The sequence below is a fragment of the Taeniopygia guttata genome, chromosome 3, assembly GCF_048771995.1.
Source record: "Taeniopygia guttata chromosome 3, bTaeGut7.mat, whole genome shotgun sequence".
Lineage (NCBI taxonomy): Eukaryota > Metazoa > Chordata > Aves > Passeriformes > Estrildidae > Taeniopygia > Taeniopygia guttata.
The window spans coordinates 45,910,322-45,933,081 of NC_133027.1; the positions used below are offsets into that span (position 1 = coordinate 45,910,322).

Sequence of the window (22,760 nt, forward strand, 5' to 3'; positions counted from 1 at the left end):
AGTATCACAGCAAAATAGTTAATGAATACCACAGAACCAATTAAGTTTGAAAGTTGAGCAAATGTTGCTTCAATCAACAGATATTTGTAATGTCAAATATACCAAAACATTTTCTAAAATAAATTCCTAATGCAGAAAAATTGATTGAAAGTTTGCTCCTAGCTAACAGTACCTTTTATTTAAATTGGACCCTAAACTGATCAGACAATACATAGCCCACACTTTTGGACATTTATAATAAAAAAGCTTTTATTTTCAATTGAAACAAATGCACCATCCTGTACTTTGAAGGCTATGATCCATAAGCATATTCCAAGGTGTATCAATGGCAACAGATTTGTTTCACCTCCACTGAGAAGTTACATAATGCACTCTTAATTGGTAAAGAAAATTTAAATTCAGCCTTCTCAAAGCTTCTGTACTGTGTTTCTTGATTAATTGTACAAGTTCCACAGTCAGACCAAGAGCTTGCACTGTGTGCAGATATTGTAGTCAATCAATAGTATGTTTAATCGTCATCTTCCTCTTCTTCCTCTTCCTCCTCAAAACTGTCTTCAAAGCCCTCACTGTCTTCCTGGTCCTCATCACCTTCTATTGCTGTATCCCATTGTGGATGATTTTCTGGCACTGGTTTTGCTTCATGAACTTCCAGCTGTAATTGGATAAGGAAAGAGAAGAGAGGGGGAAAAATTACAGACAATAAACAGCAATGTGGGAAAACAAACAAATTCACACACACAAAACAAACAAGTAACGCACAAAAGAACAGTTAAAAAAAACAACTAAATAACAAAACAAATCCCATCCCACTCCCCAAACCAAGAACAAAACCAAGAACTGCTTCCAGAAGTACGGCATGCCAGATTTTTCCCATTAACTGGATGAATCTAGGACTAAGGAAGGGCAGGGAAACTGCATGGCAAGCCTCAAGGTATAAAAAGCCACAGCCAACCATACTGCAGAAACTGAATAAACACATGCATGGCAAAGCATTGAATTTTAGTCCTGTTTAATCCATCATAAAACTACCACTGTACATTAGGCAGAAACCATTTATAAGTCTGTCTATCCTTCCCACTTGCTTTAAAATTAAGACAGGTTGAATTCTTATAAACAGGACTTCTGGTGTTTTAATGACCATTAAGAAGTAGCTTTCAATGTAATACATGTATATAACAGAGCCAAACATCACCTTCAATGGTTTAATCTGGTCCAATCCCATATATGAATCCGATCTTAAATAAACTGTGTACTGATAGTTTCCAGGTTTGCCTGGTGCTGGGAACTTCAGCTCTACCTACAAAAGAGATTTCATACCATAAATTTCTTACTGCTTTCAAATGACACATTGAAACAAGTACCTGAGTCTTCCAATGAACAATAAACATTACTACAGAATAATAGAAAGTTTTAGCTTCTTCCTAGGGACACTTCTGGAATATATCTATGTAATAAAATACCTGCAGAAAAGAGCAACAATACCCAAATACAGTATCTGCCATGAAAGCTGAATAATCATTGAGTCAGTCAAGCAATGATTTTTTTCTGAATTAGGCCAAGTAACTACATTAAGTACACAATCTCACCCTGCTGTATGCTAAGCCTCAAAAACCCAAACAGGTTAAAATATTTAGTCTGCTGAAAGTTTTATCTTAACTCTGCTGTTATTTGAAATTGAATGTAACATCTAATTTGGAAGAACAAACACATTGGTCTTCATTTTTCAGAAAAGTGTCACAAAGAACACTGACAAAGGTTACAGGTTCAGCAAAGTTTATATGAGCCAAAGCTAACTAATTTGTCACAGTCTCTGCTGTACAGAAAGAGAACACTTAATATTTCTAACAATTTGAATAAATTTAGGAATTTCACTGCATATGAATACTGCTTTTCATCATATTTTGATATCAAGGAAAAAATAAACCCAACATATTCCAAAAGATACTTCAAAGTTGTCTTAAATTACTTTTTCTTTCTCCACTATCAATTTTCATAGTTAAAAGGCACTTCTCTTCTTTTATCACGAGAATAAAATTTATTTCCCCTCTTTAGAGATAAGTAAAAAAGATTAAAATCTACATGTATTTGCATACCAGAGACACTTCAACAGAGTTCTCTAATACCCCAGAAAGAAAACTCTCCAAGTACTTTACCTCTTCTTTATCTTTTAGTGTACAAACGTGGTATGGCATACATATTAACATCTGCTCCTTCCGATCTGCAATATACAGCCACCACCATTCTTGTTTTTCCTTTCATGAAGGGGAAAAAAAAAAACCAACAGTAAAAAAACACCAGCATTATAGAAGTCATAAAACAAGATGCCCCTACACTTTTAAACAGGCAATTAGGATTCACTGGTACAGACAGAAAGTTTGTGTCTGGTGGCTTTTTTAAACTCTTGGATGTACATGAATAAATACGTGGTGTACACTGCACACTGAAAGCAAACAGTTATGACAAGTAACTGCTGGTCTCCAAAGGCTTCATTCCATGTATTCAACTTCAGCTACCGCGTGAGACATGGAACCACCCCGAAGAATTGTGTCCACTGAGGATTAACAAGCAACTTCATGCAATACAAAACAATATTAGGTCCTTCAACAGAAATCCAACCTGGAGAAAAAGCTGAGCATACAAAGCAAGGAAAATGTAAAGACAGATAAAGAACACTTAGCAGAAAAGTCTTTTTCAGACAAGTGTGCTCTGTTCCACTGCTTCCCCCCACAAAAAGTGAAATGACATTTGAACATACCGAGATCTCTGTCCAATGAAATGACTCTGTATCAAACAATATTGAATGTATATTTGTAAAGGATGCCCAACAATTGCTCCCTATCACACACAGGTTTCCAAATAGCTGCAGATCTCAAAGTTTTGCCATCACAGATGCTACAGCAAAGTTCCCAAATTAAATTAAATTAGTGTGGTTCTTCATACAAGACAGCAACACTACAAAAATAGTGGTCTTTTCTGCCAACTGAAGTCAGAAGTTTAAGACTGTGGTGCAGTTCAGCAGTACAGACACAACCATTCTCAAATGGTAAAGACAGCTCTTTAACATCAACTGTTCTTCATTTAAACACTACACCTTTTTGGTTAAAGCTCTGGCACTTGTTTTAGGCAAAATCCACTTAGCTGAATAGAAGCTCAAACCTTTTTATTGTAAAAAAAATAGTTAAGTACTGCAAAGCAAGTTCCTGTTCCTATACACCTCCTTAAGCCTTTGTTTAAAACAAGTGAGAATAGTGAGGGACAAAGGGAGACTTGCACATGGTTATGAAGAAGTATTTTAGTAGACAGATAATAGCCACAACAGCACAATCTTATCATTCAGGGGAATATACACATTCGTTTTAGACAATCCACATGTTGAACTGTCTTACAAACCAACTTTTACCCACCCCCGATGATTTGGTAACTCATCATGCTCATAACAGACTGGAGTCCTAAAAAATGCATTTTATTACAGTTACAAGTCCAAGCTCCAAAACAAGGAGCCAATTTTTATACACTTACACCAAAAACAATCTGGCAGTTGCTTCAGTGTCCCATCAAAACCACTGTCGTTGTTTTGTTTTCTTTTTAATCTAACAACATTAGAAGGACTGAAAGAAAGGATGCAGTGGACTTTCAACATCACTAGTAAGCAACTTCTGAATTCCACACTTGGAAAGCAAATGCTGTTAATATGTAGAATTTGAAGAATATTTTCTCTACCAGAAGAGTTTAAACACTTCAGAAGCCAGTATTTCATGAGCTGAGATTTAAATCATGTATGTTGAAAAATTGCAAAAGCTAAATTAACTTTTTTCTTCCGAAGTGACTAATTGTTATACTAACTATCACAATCTCACTGAAATATTCAACCACTTACAACAGCAAGACATTCACACCAACAACTAAAAACACCTATTAGCACTCCTGAGTCCCAGAACAGAGAAATGTAAAATTAACTCAACATGTTAAATACCCATTTTGAAGTGTATAAAAGCAAAAGCATCATAGTGAAGCATGAGCACTGCCCCTGTGTTTTTGGAACGCGCACAGAGAACAGGACAAAAATCTATTTGTATGCTATTTAACACCAGAACGTGTAGAATTCTAAATCCTTCTTACGACTATTCCAAGTGATTTTCTTTAGGAAAAGCCATCCCATGTGATTACAAGGCATAAGTTATTTTATCTGTAAGTTTCAACAGTAAATATACTGTCAATCTTCTTGACAGCTGTAGCAAAGAAGACTCTTAGGCAGTCAAATTGTTTATTTCTTAGCCAAGAGGCCTCTAGGAATAGAAAGATGAACAATATAAATAGTACAGATGAACAAGAGCTACAGAAGCAAGATCCATTACAGAAATGGCTAATCCATTTTGGGCCTATGAGGACTGTGACCATAATAAAAAGGACCTGCAGTTGTCTCAATGTTGTTTTGGATTTTACCAAAACATTGTGCTGACTTACTACATATCCTTCTTCAAAAAAAAAAAAAAAATAATCGGTGCCATTGAGAGTGATGGAAACAGACAAAGATCAAAACATCAAATGGCTTTTCACAAAAACTAGTTAAAAATTACAGCCAAGTGGGGAAAAAATACCCAGTGCAAATGACAACCATTGATCTAACACTCAAAGGACTCTATAGAGTAAATTTTTTGGAAGTAAAGCTCCTGACCCCGAAGTGCCATCACTTTTTTACAGAAAGGACAACTGTGCAGGACCGTGATTTTCCTCTTTCTTATTGGGTGGAATTTAAAGTTTATGCCTGTGAGAATCTGGCAAACTAACAGGCAAGTGGGCAAAATGCCCTTTAACAGATGGGTGCAAGGTTTGGCATGCCAGGGAACCAGTATGTTCATGAAATTGGAACACCAAGACTAGTTTCTACCTAAAAAATGTCAAAACTACAATCTGTGCAGTTTCTGGACCAATGGATGCAGAAGCAGAAGATAATTCTTTAGGAACCTGCATAGATTAAAAGCACATCTCTGGCAGAGTAATCAACTGCCCAAAACTTGGATGAAACAGCATTAAGGCTGCCTCCTGAGAACAAGTATTATTATGCTCAGCTACTACTCAAACATCTTTAAAATGTGGAACACAGCATTTTATCTCTATTTTTTTATCTCTGAACTGGCTATGACCACAGTACAAATAATACTCTAAATAACAGACGAGAAAAAAACCCAAAACAGAGTATGATGGTTTTTGCTCTTCAGATGTTGCAGATCAACTTTATCTGAACCTCTTCCAAATGCAGCTACAGCACAAAGTACAGCTGCATTCAACTTTCATGAAACCAGTGAAATTGGAAAATTTACAACTGCAGTATCATGAGAGGATATGTGTGTATTTTTTAAGTTCAAGCATTCAGATCAGCCCTAGATTTCTTTTTAGCAGCAAGCTGTATTTAGGTTTTTTATCACAAAACCCATATGTAACTCAGTTACACACAGCTGAAGCTCATGCAGCTCTATATAGAGTAAGCACATGCAAAGTCTCTGAAAGGACCCTCACTTCAGTAAAAGAAAAATACAAATATTCAGCACCCCTGAGGCACTGGGCATGACACTGTCTGTGAGCTTCAACTGATGACCAAAGCCAGCTGCCTTCACAGCAAGGAGGTATTAAGACTCCGCAGCACATTTGACATGATCTAAGGCAGCCAGAAGAGCAGAATGCCAGTACACCTTTTTACATTATGCTGGTGTACTGGTGGAAGCTGTACTGAGAGATGGGAGTGCACCCAACTGTCAGGAAAATACAGCTTCAAGTTCAGCCATTACAAAAGCATATGTCAGCTAAGGCCTTCAGGAAGACAATTTATTCACCTTATGTATTCTCTGGGTGCTCAGCAACAAGGCTTCCCACAATTAGCTTTTTAATGCTGCTAGCAGGTAAAACCAGCAGGAACAATATGATCACAAGCATGTGGACAATGGCATATGTTTGCACATAACAAGCTGTACAGGGTACAGGCATAAAGACCCCTGGGGACTGAGGAGAGGGAGCAAATATACACAGTGTCTTCCTTTTCATTCATGTTTTACTCCTTTTTCCCATTTTAGTTGTCTTCTTTAAACCACAAGAGGAAGCATAAGTCTCGCATCCCACCTCCATTATTTGAGATAGCACAACAACAGAGAACAGATCCTAGATTAGTTCCTTAGTCAGACTGCAAGGAAGCAAAGGAAACCTCTGAAGCACTGGCCAGGAAAGAAAGTGTGGCCAAATATTCCCTCCTGGTTCCAGTCAGGTCATCCCAAGGACCTAACTTAACTGCTCAGAACACAAACCCTCCATTTGGAAAAATCTCCTCTTTTTCAAGGTTCCACTGCTGTTAAGGGCTTGTCAAACAAATACTGAGTGGCTAGCTGTTAGTGCAAGTAACAACTGATATATCAGGTAATACTTTCAACACCAAAGGCTGCCATAAACACACCTCAGGCTGTACTGAGTCATCACTCTCAAATACATCATTTCCTCTGACACTCATCCACACTAGAACTTGTGTTTTTGAGCTCCATAGGCAAGACTGTTCCACATTTGGCTTCTGCCACTTCCAGACTACACTGTGGTGAAAAGAGACAGCTTTGCCAACCAACCCCATTTTCCATCGCTGCGCTGCCACTACATTGCTGCATTGAGACTTGAAGTCAACCAGTAAGCCAAAACTACCAGCTGATCCAAATGACCCCCAAAACTCTCCTGTGATTACTCATAACATAGGAGGGGTCAGGACTACCCCAGGTACAGGTACTTGAAGTTAGATGTAGAGTTAAAAACACCCAAATGTTTCACCTTAAGTTTTATACACGTTTGCCAGTCTCTGGGAACTGAGTAGAAAGAATAATGAAGAAAAATATTTTAGAAAAGTATCTGAAAGTGTTTAATTTTATACGTTAAGTCTTTATAAAATTGATACTAATTTTTTCCCAGGCTTTAAGCTTTTTTAAAAGCCCAATATTTACAGTAAAAAATATGAATGGATCAATTCATTTATATTATTAATAATTTTGAGGTTTCACAACTCTTTTATTACTGACCTCAGGGAAAAAAAGACTGTAAACAGGATGTGTTATCTTTGACTTCGTTTCAAGAAGGGCTCGCTCCTTTCTCTGTATACTTTGCTGTAATTCTTGCCACTCCTGTCAAAGATAAGGTTAAAGAATTATTATGCACTAATCACCTTTTTCATTAAAAAGACAGAAAATGGTACATGTGACTAGTTCTTGTGCAATACTAAACATTATAAAGGGAAAAAGCAGATCTGTGGGGTTTGCACACATTCTTCAAAACTCAATTCTACAACACTACCTCTAAACACACTCTACCTCAGCCGTAGGAGTCCTGATTACAAGTCTGATGATTCCTTTCCCATTAGAAGCTTAATCTCACCCTGTATGGGCCATTCACCTGTCACTCAAGTCTTTTATTGTAAGACCTGTGGTGCAGAAATCATCTACCAGCACAATGTTTCACCCTCTATTACACTATTACAATTTCAGACACATAACCTGACAATTACTAGAGTTTAGTGAACACCTGTACAAGTTTGTTCAGCTACTGCATGCTTAGTATGCATTTTGCAGCATGCAACAGCCACTACCTGTAAAAAACACATTTCAAAGGAGAGACCTTATGTCACAAATCTGCAGCTGATAGTAATCAAATTAAACTGAAAGAAATTTTTTTTCTCCTGAAGTTAAGCCATGTTTCTCATGTCATTTCTAAGTTTTCTGACCCTGCTGAAAAGACTCTTCGATATTCACTCTGAAGCAAACTTGAAATGACAAAGCTCTTATACCAGAACGAGGTCTGAAAACCTCTGGAGATCCGGTATTACTCCTTCATCCTAGTGTTGCCTAGCCTGAGGGGATGCTAGAGGATTAAAATACATTTTCTCTCAACCCCAGAGGCAACATTACCCTTCAAGAAAAAGCAAGGCTTACAGCTTCATCATCTTTGTTTTGCTTCTCGTCTTGTTCTCTGTCAGAGTCTCTGTCACTTCCATCATCTTTTTCACTTTGAGAGTCTCTGTTTGTTTCTTCTTCTTCAGATTCACTGCCTTTATCAGAGACCTCCTCCTCCTCTTCCTTCACAACGACTTCCTAATGGGAAAGAAAAACAGAAACCCAACACCTCTAACTTAATTTGTCTGCATTACTGTAGTGCACAGGATTCACCGTGCCTGCCTTAAGGTTGGGCCACGTGATCTACACTCTTCTTGTGTCACAGAATTATGTCTACAGTGAAGATTAATCCTTTCCACCTCATTCACTAAGAGGGGGATAGAAGCCATTTTCCTTCTCCGTATGGCTCTCGCAACAGGAATAGGAAAAAACAGTATTTGATTCCCAGAAGGATGTCCAATCTCTGCAAGTGTTGAAGGCCAGACTGGATGGGGCTCTGGGCAAACTCAGCTAGTGAGTGGCACCCCTGCCCATGGCAGAGGGGTTGGAACTAAATGCTCTTTAAGCCAAATGATCTTTCAACCCAAACCATTTTATGACTCCAGGACAGTATTTCATGAAGTCTTAAAAAAATTACAAAGAACTTAAGAAAGTACCTACAACATACCCCATGAGGTGGAGAAAACACCATGCATTGGAGCATAAAGTTACTAAAGCTACTTAATTTATCCAAACAAAGTCTCATTTCAGTTTTTATCTTTAAAGAAAACGTAGAAGTTACAGAACAATTCACCTCCAAGAAGGCAGCATAACAAGAACAAGCAGTAAGAAGGGACTATGACACCCAATATTTAAAACAGTTGAGCAGAACTTTCAGCAGCCACTGCAAACATTACCATGGTGGCTCCCTGATTACTTCCCTAGTAATTGTTAAATGCAGAGAAAATAAATTCTATTTTATAAGACATACTTCATAAAAGCATAAACTGAAACGTAAGAGACAGATACAAAACCTCCTATCAGATTACAAGTGATAAACTGAATAAAAATATAAGTATCATTGAATCTATGAGCTACCCCATTAGCTTGTTTTTGCTTCTGCTGTTTCTGTGGTTGCAATGAAGGTGGCACAGGCTTCTTTTTCAATGGCTTCTTTTTCTTTGATTTTGAAGCTTTCTTGGTTCCCTTATTCTTTTGTTGCCATCCTTTGCTCTTAGCTTTGCTGGCATCTCCTTGCTGCAGGAAAGTAGTTTTAAAATATTTATTCTGTTCATAAAATTTCAATCATTCAACTGTACTTTAAACATTTTAAGCTGAGAATCAAAATTACAGTAGGCATTTCTGAAAAAAATGCTTGAGGAAGTGCACAATTAGCAATTCAAGATCTGAAACAAAGTTCTCTTCAATTAGCAATAGGAACATTCACTCTTTACTTACCCCATCTTCTGCTGGTTGCTCTTCTGCTGCACATATAGACTGTTCCTTTTCAAACACTTCCTGGTTAGAGAAAAATGTGAAAACTACTAATGCCTCTCTGTACCAAGAGCAAATTATTATTTTATATTTGAACTTAAACTAAATCACCTTAATCAGGTCTGAATATTTTACTCATGGCAAATTCTTTTATCAGTGACAGACATGACAGGGGATTAACAGATCAAAATTAAACACTAGCTCAAACATTTGGTCTCAGATTTTTCTATCACTAGTATTATAAAGAAATTTAATAGCAACATGTCACCTTGTTCCAAAGAATCTACTTGTTTTATAAAGCACAGAAATCCTATATCACAAAAGCAAGCAGTAGTAAAATGCTAATTCTGCTCCAGTTGTCACGAGCATTAAAAACTTCAACAGCTGCTCTGCTACTCAGGGACACAGAACAACAAATCAAACCAGAAATGTGAAATGTTAAGACATAACACAATGTTAGTATACTGTAGATTGGGACACCTCTCTCTAAATGAATTTTTTAATGAGTTTCTTTCTTCAAAATACACTATATGCCATTTAAAAAAAAAAACCCACCCAAACAAAATAGTCACAAGGAGCTGTCATATATAAAGATGGCAAAGAGGAAATACCATCACAAAAAACATGCATCATACAAAAGGCTACCTCTTGTTTTACAGTCATGTGTCTCTATGCTAGACTGCCTAGTGGAGGTCACACAGGAAACATCTTAAATGAATTTTCTATATGCTGTTAGACATTTTAGTTTCTAAGTACAGTTCAATAGCTTCATAATTTCAGTTTCCTTTATTCTGCAATTCCAGCATAGTGATAGTGCTTTTATTTTCTATCTACTGCACCCTCAGCTACCACAGCATAGGCACGTCGAGCTTATATATACAGACTTTCTGCTGAACTGGCTTCCATAGTCTGAGCTCAGTCTTGTGTGTAATACTTGTGTAATACTCAGGCTTGTATGCCTTAGAGGTGTAACTCAGACCTTCTGTTTACTTAATTATGTCATTAGTACAGATGCAAAAATTGACATTGCAGTCTTTGACATGTCAAAGCTTGTTTAGGTTCTGTGTATTAAAGTTTTCTGTTAAAAGAAAACCATTAATGCATTTTAAGCTAGAAAATAAGCAAAAGTCAGAAGTTTAACGACAAGGGTATAGTATTGGTTTGGTATGCCACACTGTTTCCTACACAGCAGTCTACACTCTTCATGTGACACTGGTGTACCTCCTTTATATTAAGTTCTGCATATTCTGCATTCTGCTGGACTGTGTTTCTTTCATAAAAGTGTCTAAAACACCCAAAAGATTTGTAACATTATGAGCCCACATAAAGCAAAAGCAAACACTGTCCAGAGGACTTGAGTGAATATTTTATTTTAGTTCAAGAACCAAGTTTCTGAATGTCTCTTTTCCTGTTGTTTACAAACCTCAGAGCAGTATCACTTGCCATATTCTTTTACTGTTCCCTAGACAACTGCAATGGGTCAGACTGAACTTTGATTTTATTCCAGGAAAACTTTCTTATTCAGAAAAAAAGACCATAAGGACGGATTAAGAGCACAAGTTCTCAATTTCAAATCTTAACCTCACAGTTATATTTACAAAACAACCAGAAATGCCTTTTTACTAGTGTACACCCACAGTTACCATGAAAAAACATGAATTCTTAATACTTACTGCCATGGTCTGTCTTGTTAGTGTGACCAGAACAGTTACAAGAGAACCTACTGTGATGTTGTTGCTGTCTTCATCATCCAAAACTAGTGCAAAAAGAAAAACAACACATCTATTAGACTTCTTTAAAGCCTTTTTCTCAATTAAACATTGCTTCTGCTACTTCTAAATGTAAGCATTCAAATTCAAGAATTTTTAACAAAAAATAATTTCAAAGTATTATTTAATAAGTCCCTTACAACTTCAAATATACTATCAGAACAAGAGCTGGTAATTCAGCAACCTATAAAACCACAACAATGAGTTTGAAATTTTAATTGCATGAAAGTTGGAAAATTCAAAATTATAGCTGCTGTGGGAACCATAACCCTGTAATGTTGTGCATTATATATTAAAGCATAAAACTTCAGAAACATGAAATATCACACATGACCAGAGGGACCCTGTTATATTTGTTCTGGGAATCATAATTTTCATTTTCCTGACTTTCACATTATTAACAACTTAATTTCAATGCCACATTAACAATCATGCATTTAATTATTTTTTAAGGAGAAGGCAAAGGAAAATAAAAGAACAGCAATCATTAGTTTAACTGAAACATCAAACAAACCCCACAGAGGAGCCACTGAGGAGTTTATATCTCCAACCTATAAAATGAAGAATGTCTCAGGTAGGAGAGGAATTGAATTTTATTCCAGTGTAGACATTTTATTTATTCCCCTCCAGTGAAACTGCTTTCCCTGTGAAAGCAGTTTTACTATTCGCTCATCTTGCATATATATTTTATATAATGGCAATACTGAGCTAAACAGAAAAGCATCTGTATGGTTTAATCCTCCACACCACTCTTGAGTGCAGCTGTGTGACAAATGAAGACTACAAGCAGGAAAACCTCTGTCAAAATATGGGCAGGTAATTTTAAGCAGATTAACAAGACTGTATGCAATCCTAAACTCCAAGAACATAAAATTTTCTATTTGTTTAAAAAAAACCAACAAAACACCACAAAAACCATTCAGAAACACCAAAATTAGTAGAAATCTGCTTCCTTAATGAAGAAACATTTGCTTCCTTCTAACATTTGCTTCTCACAGGGGACTGTACATAAGCGAAATTACAATCAGGCTCCCCAAACAAAGCATACCAAATTTTGAATGTGATCATTGCTATCATAATGAAAACATAAACTAGAAATAAGAATTAGAACAAACTTTCAAATATCACACATTTACTAGCACTGATCTTCTAAAAAGAAAAGGAGGCCATAGAACCAATTCAGTTCCCACTGCAAAGCTGTCTAACAGGAACTGCTCACAATATACCTTATCTTCAGAGAAGGAGAGCATTATACATTCACTGAAATAGTGCACACAAAATGTAGCTAAGCATAGTTTGGACAAATTCTGCCAGACATAAAAACTATACCAAGATTATCACAAAAGAACCCCAAAGGAACCTCACAAATGACTCTGCATGCTGAAGAAAGCTGAGCATAGATTCTGGAGTAAGTGTAACTGTTTAAGACAGCTAATAAAAGTGGTATTTGAACCAAAATTCCACATTTCTCATGAAATATTAAAACTGAAAGACGAAACTTCAGGTAAGCTCATGCATGAGAAACTATTGCTGGCTTGGGAATACATGGAATGTTTCAATGTACTTTATCTCCTCAGACTGTAGCTCTCATGTACAAGAACCCACTACTCCAAAGTAGTATGTAATTTCCAGGTCACATAGATAGCAATAAGTTGTGTTTCAGCATCCTCCAAAAGCTTACTGCCAGCAGACTATCTAGATGTCAGAAAAGTGATACACAGAAGAAAAGGACCTCCCACTCACCCTGTGGTTTTATATCCATAGTAACATGTGGAAAGCTGCCAAGGACAGCCATAACTTCTTCGTATTTTTTATCTTCTAGGAAGTGCAGCAAATTGCGACGATCTGAGCCTTTCAAACTCACCAAATCTTGAATGCTTTTGATTTTATACTGAAATAAAAAAAAAGAAGAAAGGAAGTCTCATGGTAGAACAGAACACAGTCCAAATAAACTCTTCATAATACATCACTGGTGTCCCCACGTTACTAATACATACATATCATTACATTTGTTCTTATAAAAAACTCCACACTTTAGGAAACTAGCAAGCGTATGTTTTGAGAAACAATAAATCAAAGAGGTTGCACTCAAACCTACTAAACAGAACTGCTTTGAACATTGATTTGTTCCTTAGTATGTCACACCTTAGAAATGGCTTATAGTTTCTTATAAAATTGTTATTTCAGAATGGTTTTTCAGAAAGTTAGGCTAAGAAATCATCTTAATAGGGGTTTTTATTTAGATAGAATACTTCAGTGCTTTCAGATTTGCATTAGCAGAAACAACCAAATACAAGTTTAGAGGGTTTTTTTGTACTGAACTACAAACAACTCTAAATCCACTCCTTCTAAGATTTGCAGAACAGAACTAAAATGAAGACAGACTTGAATACTTGATTAGCTCACCATTATAAACGCATGTACTTTATTAAAAAGAACTTCATGCATCCTGGCAGACTGATCATACTCCCAATCTAGAGCACTGTATCTTTGAAGAACTCAATGCATGTGATCCTGTGAAACTAGCCTAAAAAACTGGGTTTTTTCCTCTCTTTCACAGCAAACAGAGGTGGGATTATAACATAACCAAATAATTTGGTTTTTTACTTAGTTACAATCCACATGTCAAAAAATACATCTAATATTGCTTATTTTCTCATATGTTCCCAGTAGTTTAAGACTGGATTTAAAAAGTCAGTCTTCAATGATACCTGTAAGAGAATCTTTTACTTTATCCAAAGGATATGACTACTTGAATATTTCATGAACAAGCATCTTCAGAGAGGATTTTAAAAATGCAGTACCTAAGAATTCTTAGTCTTGACATTAACACATAAGCATTTAAACACCTAAGGCTGTAGTTAAAGTGAAACAAAAATACCATCAGATAAAAAGAATATTTTCAAGATTCATCCAAATTAACCAATGTAATAAAATTATCATCAAAGTCAACAGCTTTTAGAAGAAGCAAAGGGCTGTTTATAACCAGACATTCCTAGAAGACACACTAGATTCAAACGAACAAGCAGGTTTCAATGCAGAGACAATTGGTGAAACAGAGTGAAGAAACACATGCAGGTATTCAGACAAAATTTTTCTTTTTTGTCCTTAAATTCTACAAATCCCAAGAGTTGCCCAACTACAGTTATGTAGCAAAAGCCTTGTAAGACACACTTTCACACAAAGAATCACAAAATCTGAAATGCTTCCCACAGTAACTGCTATTTTTTTCTTTTATGAACTCCTCTGTGTAAGCTTCCAAACATATTTTTTATCAAAGTATATTAAGAACAGTATAAAGTCAAACAAACCCTCCCACCCATCCCCAGAAAAAATGTCCCAGTAGGATATTCCAGACACATTCTGTAAGAATATTAAATAGGAGATAGTGCATTTTAATAAGAAATAAACTGTTTCTGTTGTTTCTTAGGTCAACACAGACTGATCTTTCACACTTATTTACACTTAACAGATCTCTGATCTTAATTCCCACCTCCTAACTGAGATGGATTTAAAAAAAACCCAAAAGCAGACAGAACATCTGGGAAGTATTGTATTGAGTTCCTTAAAAATATATCTATTTTTATTCTCTTAGTGAATTCATCACCTTGCTTCCTTAGCCACAAATAGGTAAAAGAAGCAGCAGATTGCATTTTAAGAGGTTACCAAGTATCATGTGTATTTTTATACCTTTTTATGATTGGAAACTCTCCTCAGATTGTCCTCTTCAATGTGAGGCAGCTGTAAAAGGGGAGACTTGAACTGCTGAAGTCCCTGGACTGTCATCTGGGAAAGCTTCATACAATTTTCCAAAGATCCCAAAGATGGAGCACGGAACTCCCTTTCTTGGGGAGAATGAAACAAATGACATAGTTTTTAATTTTTTCTTCTTATACTTTTCCAATGTATACTTGTATTACAGAAAACCTTATTTCCAGTCCCCCAAGCAAAAGAAAGAGATATCTTTAAACATTCAGTATAATTAACTAGGCAGACTTTTTACTCTTAACTCCAGCCACACAGACCAGCAGACATTTTCCTCCCTCTATTTAGGATGTCACAGCTGAACGCTAACATTGTCTGAGGGAACAACTGCACAATGTCTCTATGTAATTATTATAGACAAAAATTTCACCAATTCCGTTTAAAAAATGCAGCATCAAACTTATTTTATATTTGTATGTTTTATGCATGTGTGTGTATAACATGCTTACTGTATCATTTATTAAAATTTACCATTAAATATTAATATTTTACAATATAATATATTATTTAAACTATTTCTATCTTGAGAAATTAACATAGGTAGACACCTATCACATGCAAGAAGCAAACTATATTTATAATTGAAGCTAAGCAGAGCATATTATATGATGTTAGAAGGCAGCAAGAAGAGCTGCAAAAATATCAAATGCAAGACTTATAAATAAACTTACTGGCTAAAAGGAGTGTCTACATGACTTTTCTTACAGAAATTACGTATAATTGTTTTCATATTTTAAAGTACAAAAAGACCTACACTTATAATTAAAATGATTATAAAGTAGACAAGGAGAAATAAGTCTTAGCCAGAACAGAGCAAAACAAAAAAAAAAAACCCACACTTAGTAATTATTAATCCTCATCACATCTGCAAAGAAATGAAAAAGCAAAGTAGACACAAACTGCAATATCACTTTGTTTGACAACCATTCATTCATACATAAAACTTCTCACAAACCCTGTTTAGAGGACTCATTTCAGACCACTGCTTATCTCACTGCAAGTTTCTAAGGAGCTATGAAGGCATAGTAACTGCACATGGAAGATCACTGCTCCCTCTGCTTCAGCTGCCCCCTCCTCTTCAAATGGTCTCTTTCTTCACCAATTGCACCAAGCTACAAATTACACCAAGCTATAAATATCATCAACTATCAAATAAAATTGCATAGAAGGACATGTGGCAATTATATGCAATGCAAAGAGAAATATAACACACAAATGGAACTACCTGGCTAGACACACAGGTAACTAAGAAAGATGTAACTTCGACCTTTAAAAAACCATGTAGTAATGGAAAGATTAATGTCTCAACCAAGTAACGCTACGTTTACTTTCCATCTTACTCAGCTTCCACCTCCCCTGTAACTTTTTTGGCTGCTGCTGCTAAGGAAAGTCACAGGATTTTTTTCTTAAGTTAAAAAAACACACTGCAAACCAAGTCAATAAAAGAACCCTAAATAATCTCTGACAAACTGTCTTTTGCAGGAAATTCACCTAGAGCTTTGAGACCACAGAGCACTAGTCAAAGTAGAAAATATTCTCTTTTTTAAAGGATTGACTCATCACCTATATGACAGTAGAAAAATATTTTAAAGTTGGAGAGTATGATCTTAGTTTCCTAAAAAGAACACAGGTCTTTATATTCCCCAAGAGTGGACTTAAAGACAGAATAGCTTTTAACATCCCCCAAATGCCCCTACCATAAAATTAATGTCATTGCTGTACCTATTTTGACAGCTTCTGATTGTCAAATTGCACAATACAAGATGACCTTTAATGTAAGGTTATTAAATTGACCAAAAATATAGAATCATAAAATAGTTATTGCTGACCTCAAATATCATCTGGTTCCAACCCCCTGCCTTGGGCATGGACACCTTCCACTAGACCAAGCTCAAAGTCTCATCCAAACTAGCCCTGAACATTCCAAGGATAGGGCGTCCACAGCTTCTCTGCAACCCATGCCAGTGCCTCCCCACCCCTCACCAGCAAAGAATTTCTTATCGAAAACCACCCTCTTTCAGTTTAAACCCAACATATGACATTAAAGAAGTCGTTTCCAAATTTAAATGCAAATTTTAGTTGCCTGGCAAGGACTGGCTTGACCTGGGTCAAGCCACAACCTCTTATTCACACTGCAGCTTCCAACCTGAACTAAGGAATGTGCTTTGACTGGACAGCTGAATGCATGCCTAACTTCTGCAGTCACTTACTGGAGCACATCCCATATTTTTGGCAGCAAACATCTCACTTGACAAGGCAGCTATCTACTTATTATATTTAAGGATGCTCTCAAGAAAGCCATGAAAATAATTTATACCTGCTGATTCTCAGGTATCAGCTAAATAGCCACAGAACAAGGGATGCAAGCAAGGGATGCCACAAAGCAAAGCTAAGTGCCAAGATCGAGAAGACTCATATGAAGTGTCTTTCTCCAAAAGACCCGATTACAAGGTAAGCATAAATTGCTGCAGACATTTTTAAGCTTCTAATAGTAACAAAAACATTTCAGAATATTTGAAAGACAGGAGTGCAGCACAAAATGAGACTTCTCATCCCACTATCAATTTAGGTATCACAAAGTATGATTTGTCCCAAAAATATTTCTTTAGATATTATTAACACATGCCATTACCTCTCTACGTTCATAGAGCCAGGACTACTAAAAATCTATGATTAATCGTAGCTTGTGATCCTTTTATGTACTGTGTCAAGGCTGATGTAATGAAAATTAGAATTAGCCCCAAAACCAACTGCAGTTAAGTTCTAAGCCACTTAAAATTATGGTGACAAATACAAACATAAGCAAAGAAGTCTCTTAAAAATTTCAATACCTAACTTCAATTTTATACAACTTAAAAAAACAAGAACAACACAAAACCAAATCAATGCCACCTTTACAATTTCCAGTTGTTTCCCAGGGCAATACAGTTCTCTCTACATGCACAGTCATCAGAAACAGGGTCAATGCATTACATTTGCTAAATAAATAGTAAATAGCAAAAGCAGTGACTTCACTTTAGATCAAAGACCAAAATTCTGAAACTATTTACCTTGAAATCCCCAATTTCATTACTATTAATGGGAAGCTGTTGGGTACCACCTTCTCTTTAACACCATGTGCTGAGAGCAATGGCATGGAAGCAAGAGGAAATGTTTGGTTGTTTGGTACAAATTTGACTACTGCCACTTCCAAACTTTGGAAACAATTTTAAGAAAAGCTGTAAATAAGTCCTCAACTATACCTATGAAACATACCTACTTTTTTTTCAAATCTAGGGAAGTAATTTCTACTGTACATAATGACACCTATAAATTCTCTTCTGCTTTCACAAAATGATTGAGAATGGATTGATAATCTCTGGAAATTGTTAGTGGTAGAGATTGTTCAGATTTGGTTTATGAATAACCATTTCACATGCTAATAGAAAATTCGTTTACACCACTGTATTTCAAAATACTGTCTCCTTTTATTTTAATTTTAGTTAAAATCTAAAGCTCTGAAAATTTCAAAGCAATTTATTAAGAACAATGCATCTACAAATAATTTATTTTAATGTCAAATTTAAAAAGTATCTCTGCATATTCAGAAGTAGAGGAAAAGAACAGAGTTACCTCAAGGTCATGTAAGTTGCAAAGTATATCATGCACTCTGTTCAGTATCTTATTTCAGCTTTTACAAGAAGAACTATAGGTGTTTCTCATTTTTCAAAGACTTCTAGTTCTCTTGCATAAAAAAAGTTATTTTGGTTTCATTTTGCACAAGAGAAAACAACTATTTGCTAGTTGACTAATATACACATAGGCCATCTAAAAATTTATTTTTCAGAGCCTTGAAGTATTTTACAGTATCTCAGAGGTTCAGGTATTTTTTATAAAACACTATCCATATTTAAAGGAAAAATAACCTAAGCTAGCACACATCCCTATCTGTGCACATCCCCTCTCACACTTTATTTTCTTATGGAGCACAATTTCCAGCACCACTTGCAATAGTTCTGGGAAATATCCTTCCCAAAACCATTCTTACTAGGAGACTATCAATGCTCATTAAAGGAGTTTTGGTCTAGTGAAGATCAACCAGTAAGTATTTTTTGATAGCAAAAAAAGGTGACCAGTTTGACATAAAAAATGCCTTCACTGTTTGGCGCAAAAAAGTAATTATATCCGAGTCTTTGCTTCCTTACACTGCAAGGAACCATCTTCTGAGTAACTGAGTAACTACAGTGGAAAAAAATGCTTAAATATTATTTTTTAAATTAAATTATAATTTCTATGGCAAGACATACAGCTAAGCACCTGCCCCTACAACTTCAGAATAAAACTACATGGCAGGCTAAAGAGGATAGAATTCTGATATGGAGAAATATGAGCAACATACAATGAAATAATGGCAAAGAAATTACCTAAAACACAAGAGGCACTCATAACAGGAGAGAAAAAATTGTAGAAGTGCAAATGGAAAGAGCACAAGTCTTATAATAAATGCTTTGCTACTGAAAATGAACCATGCTTTCAAGAAAAGGTTTTCAATTCCAGTTAAGAAAAAACTTTAATTGTAAAAATTACAAGCAGGACACATATAGTCAGGATTTCTGAGCAGAGTTTAGCAGCAGCAGCATTTCAATCCTCAAAACAGAGAACTCTCTCATTACAATAAAAAGAGCGAAAGTGCATTTAGGCATTTCTAAATATCACAGGTTAAGTTTCCCACAAGAACCAAAGACTTTATGAAGTATCACAGTGAAGAAACATTTACTGGTTTTAATTATACAGTTTCTTTTCTTACCTTCCCTGCTTCGAGCCATTATTATTAGTTGGCAGATCACATTAATCATTTCTTGAAGTAGTGCAGGACTCTTCTTAAGGATAAACTGCTGATCTGCAAGATACAACTGGCTGCAATTATGCTGTACTACTTTTAGGAAAAACAATCCGTTACATGAAGTGGACCATTTAATGGCATTGTCTTCACTTCTATTCATTCTTGTATTATCAAAAATGCCGCTTTATTCTCACTGACATATCCATCTGTAACATTTCTTAAATAAAACAGGAAAATGAAAGTGCACAGAGGAAACAAATTTTGTATACCAGCTTCCACACTAAATGAAATAATATTTATTAAATCCACCTAAAAAGAAGCAACAGGATGGCACAGACAATTTACCAGTCATATTAAAATCAGATTAATTCTTTATGTAATCACAGGTTAAAACCAGGATTTTTAATTTTAAGTGAAACACCACTTTTGCAAAAAAAATTATTTGCAAGGTATCAACTTCTTTCAAATGCAGTTCTGTGAAGTTCTAAGTACAAACAGTAAAGCAAAAGTGAGATCTTTTTCATGTCTTTTTAAAACTGATTCTTTTTCTTTTGAAAGGAACTAAAAAATTTGAAGCAAAGCATTTTCCCTGGTTTGTGTTTGTTTTTTTTTATTTCCATTAAAATGTAGAACATCTCAACTTTGCCGGTCATTCTAAAACTATGGCTCTCATGGCTGAAACTTAAGAAACGCATTTAGAAGCATTTCTGTTTGAATATTTAAAAGTATTAAAAATTCCAAAACACACACCAAAGTTCACAGGTAACTGATATTTAAAGTTCTGATCTTGTCATCTTTACTTCACATAGTGAGCTAAAAACCTCCAAAAATAAATATACATGGAAATGCTATAGAGAGCAGCATTATGCTGACCTTGGTTTTCTTTGCTCTGAAAAGCAAATATACTTCATGTTTAACTTTTTCTTCTATTATAAAAATCAAAAACAATTTATCTAAGCAATATTTACAGCCAAAAGTTTTAAAAAGTAAAATATCAGTATTGCAGGGCTGTCAGGAGAGTGAGGAAATGTTAAGTAAATGCTCTAAAGGGTCAATAAAGTTGAAAAACTAAGCAGCTTGCATACAGACTATTGAGCAGAGATCCATTCAACTCTTTGTAAGACAAAAATCAAAAGTACTCCAGAGTATGCAGCATTTTGCTCTGCTTCCAGTTAGGGGAGAAGCCATTACCTTCTTCAAGGACCTCAGGAACTGGCATCCGGGCAAGATGAGTCAAGAGCAGAACTCTGGCTTTCAGACTGTAAGGGTAGGTGAGAGGAGGCTCATTCTTTTTTAAATTTATGCCACCAATTTCTCTGATAAGCTAAAAAAAAAAAAAGATTAAACAGTTAAACAGCTATTTTATTGTAAAATACAGGCAAATACAGGAGAAGAGTTCACAAGGGGAAAAAAAAAAAAAGCATGTTCACAAAAACAAGAGTTTAAGTAACTTTTCCTTGAAAATTTCTGTAGAGATGAATAATTAGCCATTTTTATTCAAAACCCAGCTCCAAAAAGTTAAAAAGTGTCTTTATATACCTTTTTTCAACGTGTGAACAGATAGGTTGTAAAGATTTGCATGCAAGAAACTTGTCTTATGAAGTGATAAATAAGTTTGTATTGACAGATAAATATTTTTAATATCTGATTTTACAGCCAAGGTTTACTAGATTCAACCATATTTCTAAGGTATTTACATTGAACTTAATATGCACAAGCAACACCATCACCTTGAGACCTTTCACCCATCTAAGACACAGTGAACTTCCCTAGGAATAATTTCAGATAAAACAGGAAGGAGGTTTACAAGCCTGAAACCCCTGGTAGGCTGAAGATTTTAACTTCATTATAAACCACACCAACTTGAAAAAAACATGGTGTTCTTTACTCAGGATGACCTTTCCTGTTCCCCACAATTCAAATAGGTCTGAGTAACAGTAGCTCAGATAAAGTAGCATTAGTACATGGCCCAGAAGCTTCACTTTTTAAACTCAAAAATTCCAGAATCTTAAAACAAAAAGAGAACTTTGGGCATCAACAGCTAAGCTACACCAATCAGTCTTTCCTCACACTTGAAAAAAGTCTTTCACCAATCTTTCACCACACTTGAAAAAAAGATCTTCTGATTCTGTGCTTATAAGAAACTTGTAAGAAGTTTCTTATAAGCACATCCTGGTGCAATCCCAGATCAAGAGCAGAAAACTTAGAAACGAGAATTTTTGTGAAAAATGGATCATGGCCCCAAAACCAGGACATACTAGCAGAAGCTATTAGCAATACCATTCTGTGCTGATGCTTCAGTTAATTGTTCTGTCATACAGTCAGAAAAAAACCACAGATGACACTGAATACTGGACCTTTAGAAAGGGAACAAAATCTGTTATAAAATGCAAAGTCACGCACTTGCATACTAACAAGAACAGCAGCTCAAAGATGGGAACCTGTTAGCTGGAAAGCAGAGATACCTAAGATGGGGAAATTCTGAAAACTTACTGATCCCACTCTAGTTGTACTAAACTCCCATGTAAAACAGCTGTGGAAAAGAGTATGCTGAAAGTCATTCCCTGCAGAAACACAGGAACAGTAGTGCCACCAACTAAGGCACTGTTAAGATTTAACATAGAAAACGGTGGACAATTCTAAGCAGATCAAAAATAATGCAATATTTAGAAATCTATCAACTGGGAACAGTACCCTGTTCAGCACACAGCAGGAGGAGCAAAATGAGCCTTTTGGAAAAGAGAGGAATGAAAGACAGCACTTTTTCTAGTTTTGCAAAACAAAGACAAAAAGATGACTAATGGGCTATTGCTTCTGTCTACAGATGCGTAAGGATACACACAGCAAGAATAGTTTAGACTCCAGAATGGTGATGATAAAAACCAAGGATATAAATTGGTCACAAACAACACTCCTCATCATTAGAACAGCAAGTTCTGAAACAGCTTCTCAGCAGGATATGGTTACAGAAGGCTTGACTGCTTTTTAAATAATGAATGATTAAATGCAAAAGGCCTT

General features: G+C 35.7%; 1 protein-coding gene across 1 annotated transcript in view; it reads right to left on the bottom strand.

Annotated features, from left to right (window-relative positions):
- Positions 1 to 231: 231 nt before the first annotated feature.
- SEC63 (SEC63 homolog, protein translocation regulator) overlaps positions 232 to 22,760 on the bottom strand; it is a 55,922-nt gene continuing 33,393 nt past the window's right edge. The window contains exons 10-21 of the mRNA XM_030267694.4: positions 20,934 to 21,066; positions 19,707 to 19,799; positions 14,846 to 15,000; positions 12,899 to 13,046; positions 11,060 to 11,142; positions 9,351 to 9,410; positions 8,991 to 9,149; positions 7,953 to 8,111; positions 7,047 to 7,148; positions 2,154 to 2,252; positions 1,193 to 1,297; positions 232 to 652 (exon numbers count right to left, since the gene is read on the bottom strand). Coding sequence (XP_030123554.1) covers positions 509 to 652; positions 1,193 to 1,297; positions 2,154 to 2,252; positions 7,047 to 7,148; positions 7,953 to 8,111; positions 8,991 to 9,149; positions 9,351 to 9,410; positions 11,060 to 11,142; positions 12,899 to 13,046; positions 14,846 to 15,000; positions 19,707 to 19,799; positions 20,934 to 21,066 — 1,440 coding nt within the window. The 3' untranslated portion in view covers positions 232 to 508. The remainder of the gene's footprint in view (positions 653 to 1,192; positions 1,298 to 2,153; positions 2,253 to 7,046; positions 7,149 to 7,952; positions 8,112 to 8,990; positions 9,150 to 9,350; positions 9,411 to 11,059; positions 11,143 to 12,898; positions 13,047 to 14,845; positions 15,001 to 19,706; positions 19,800 to 20,933; positions 21,067 to 22,760) is intronic.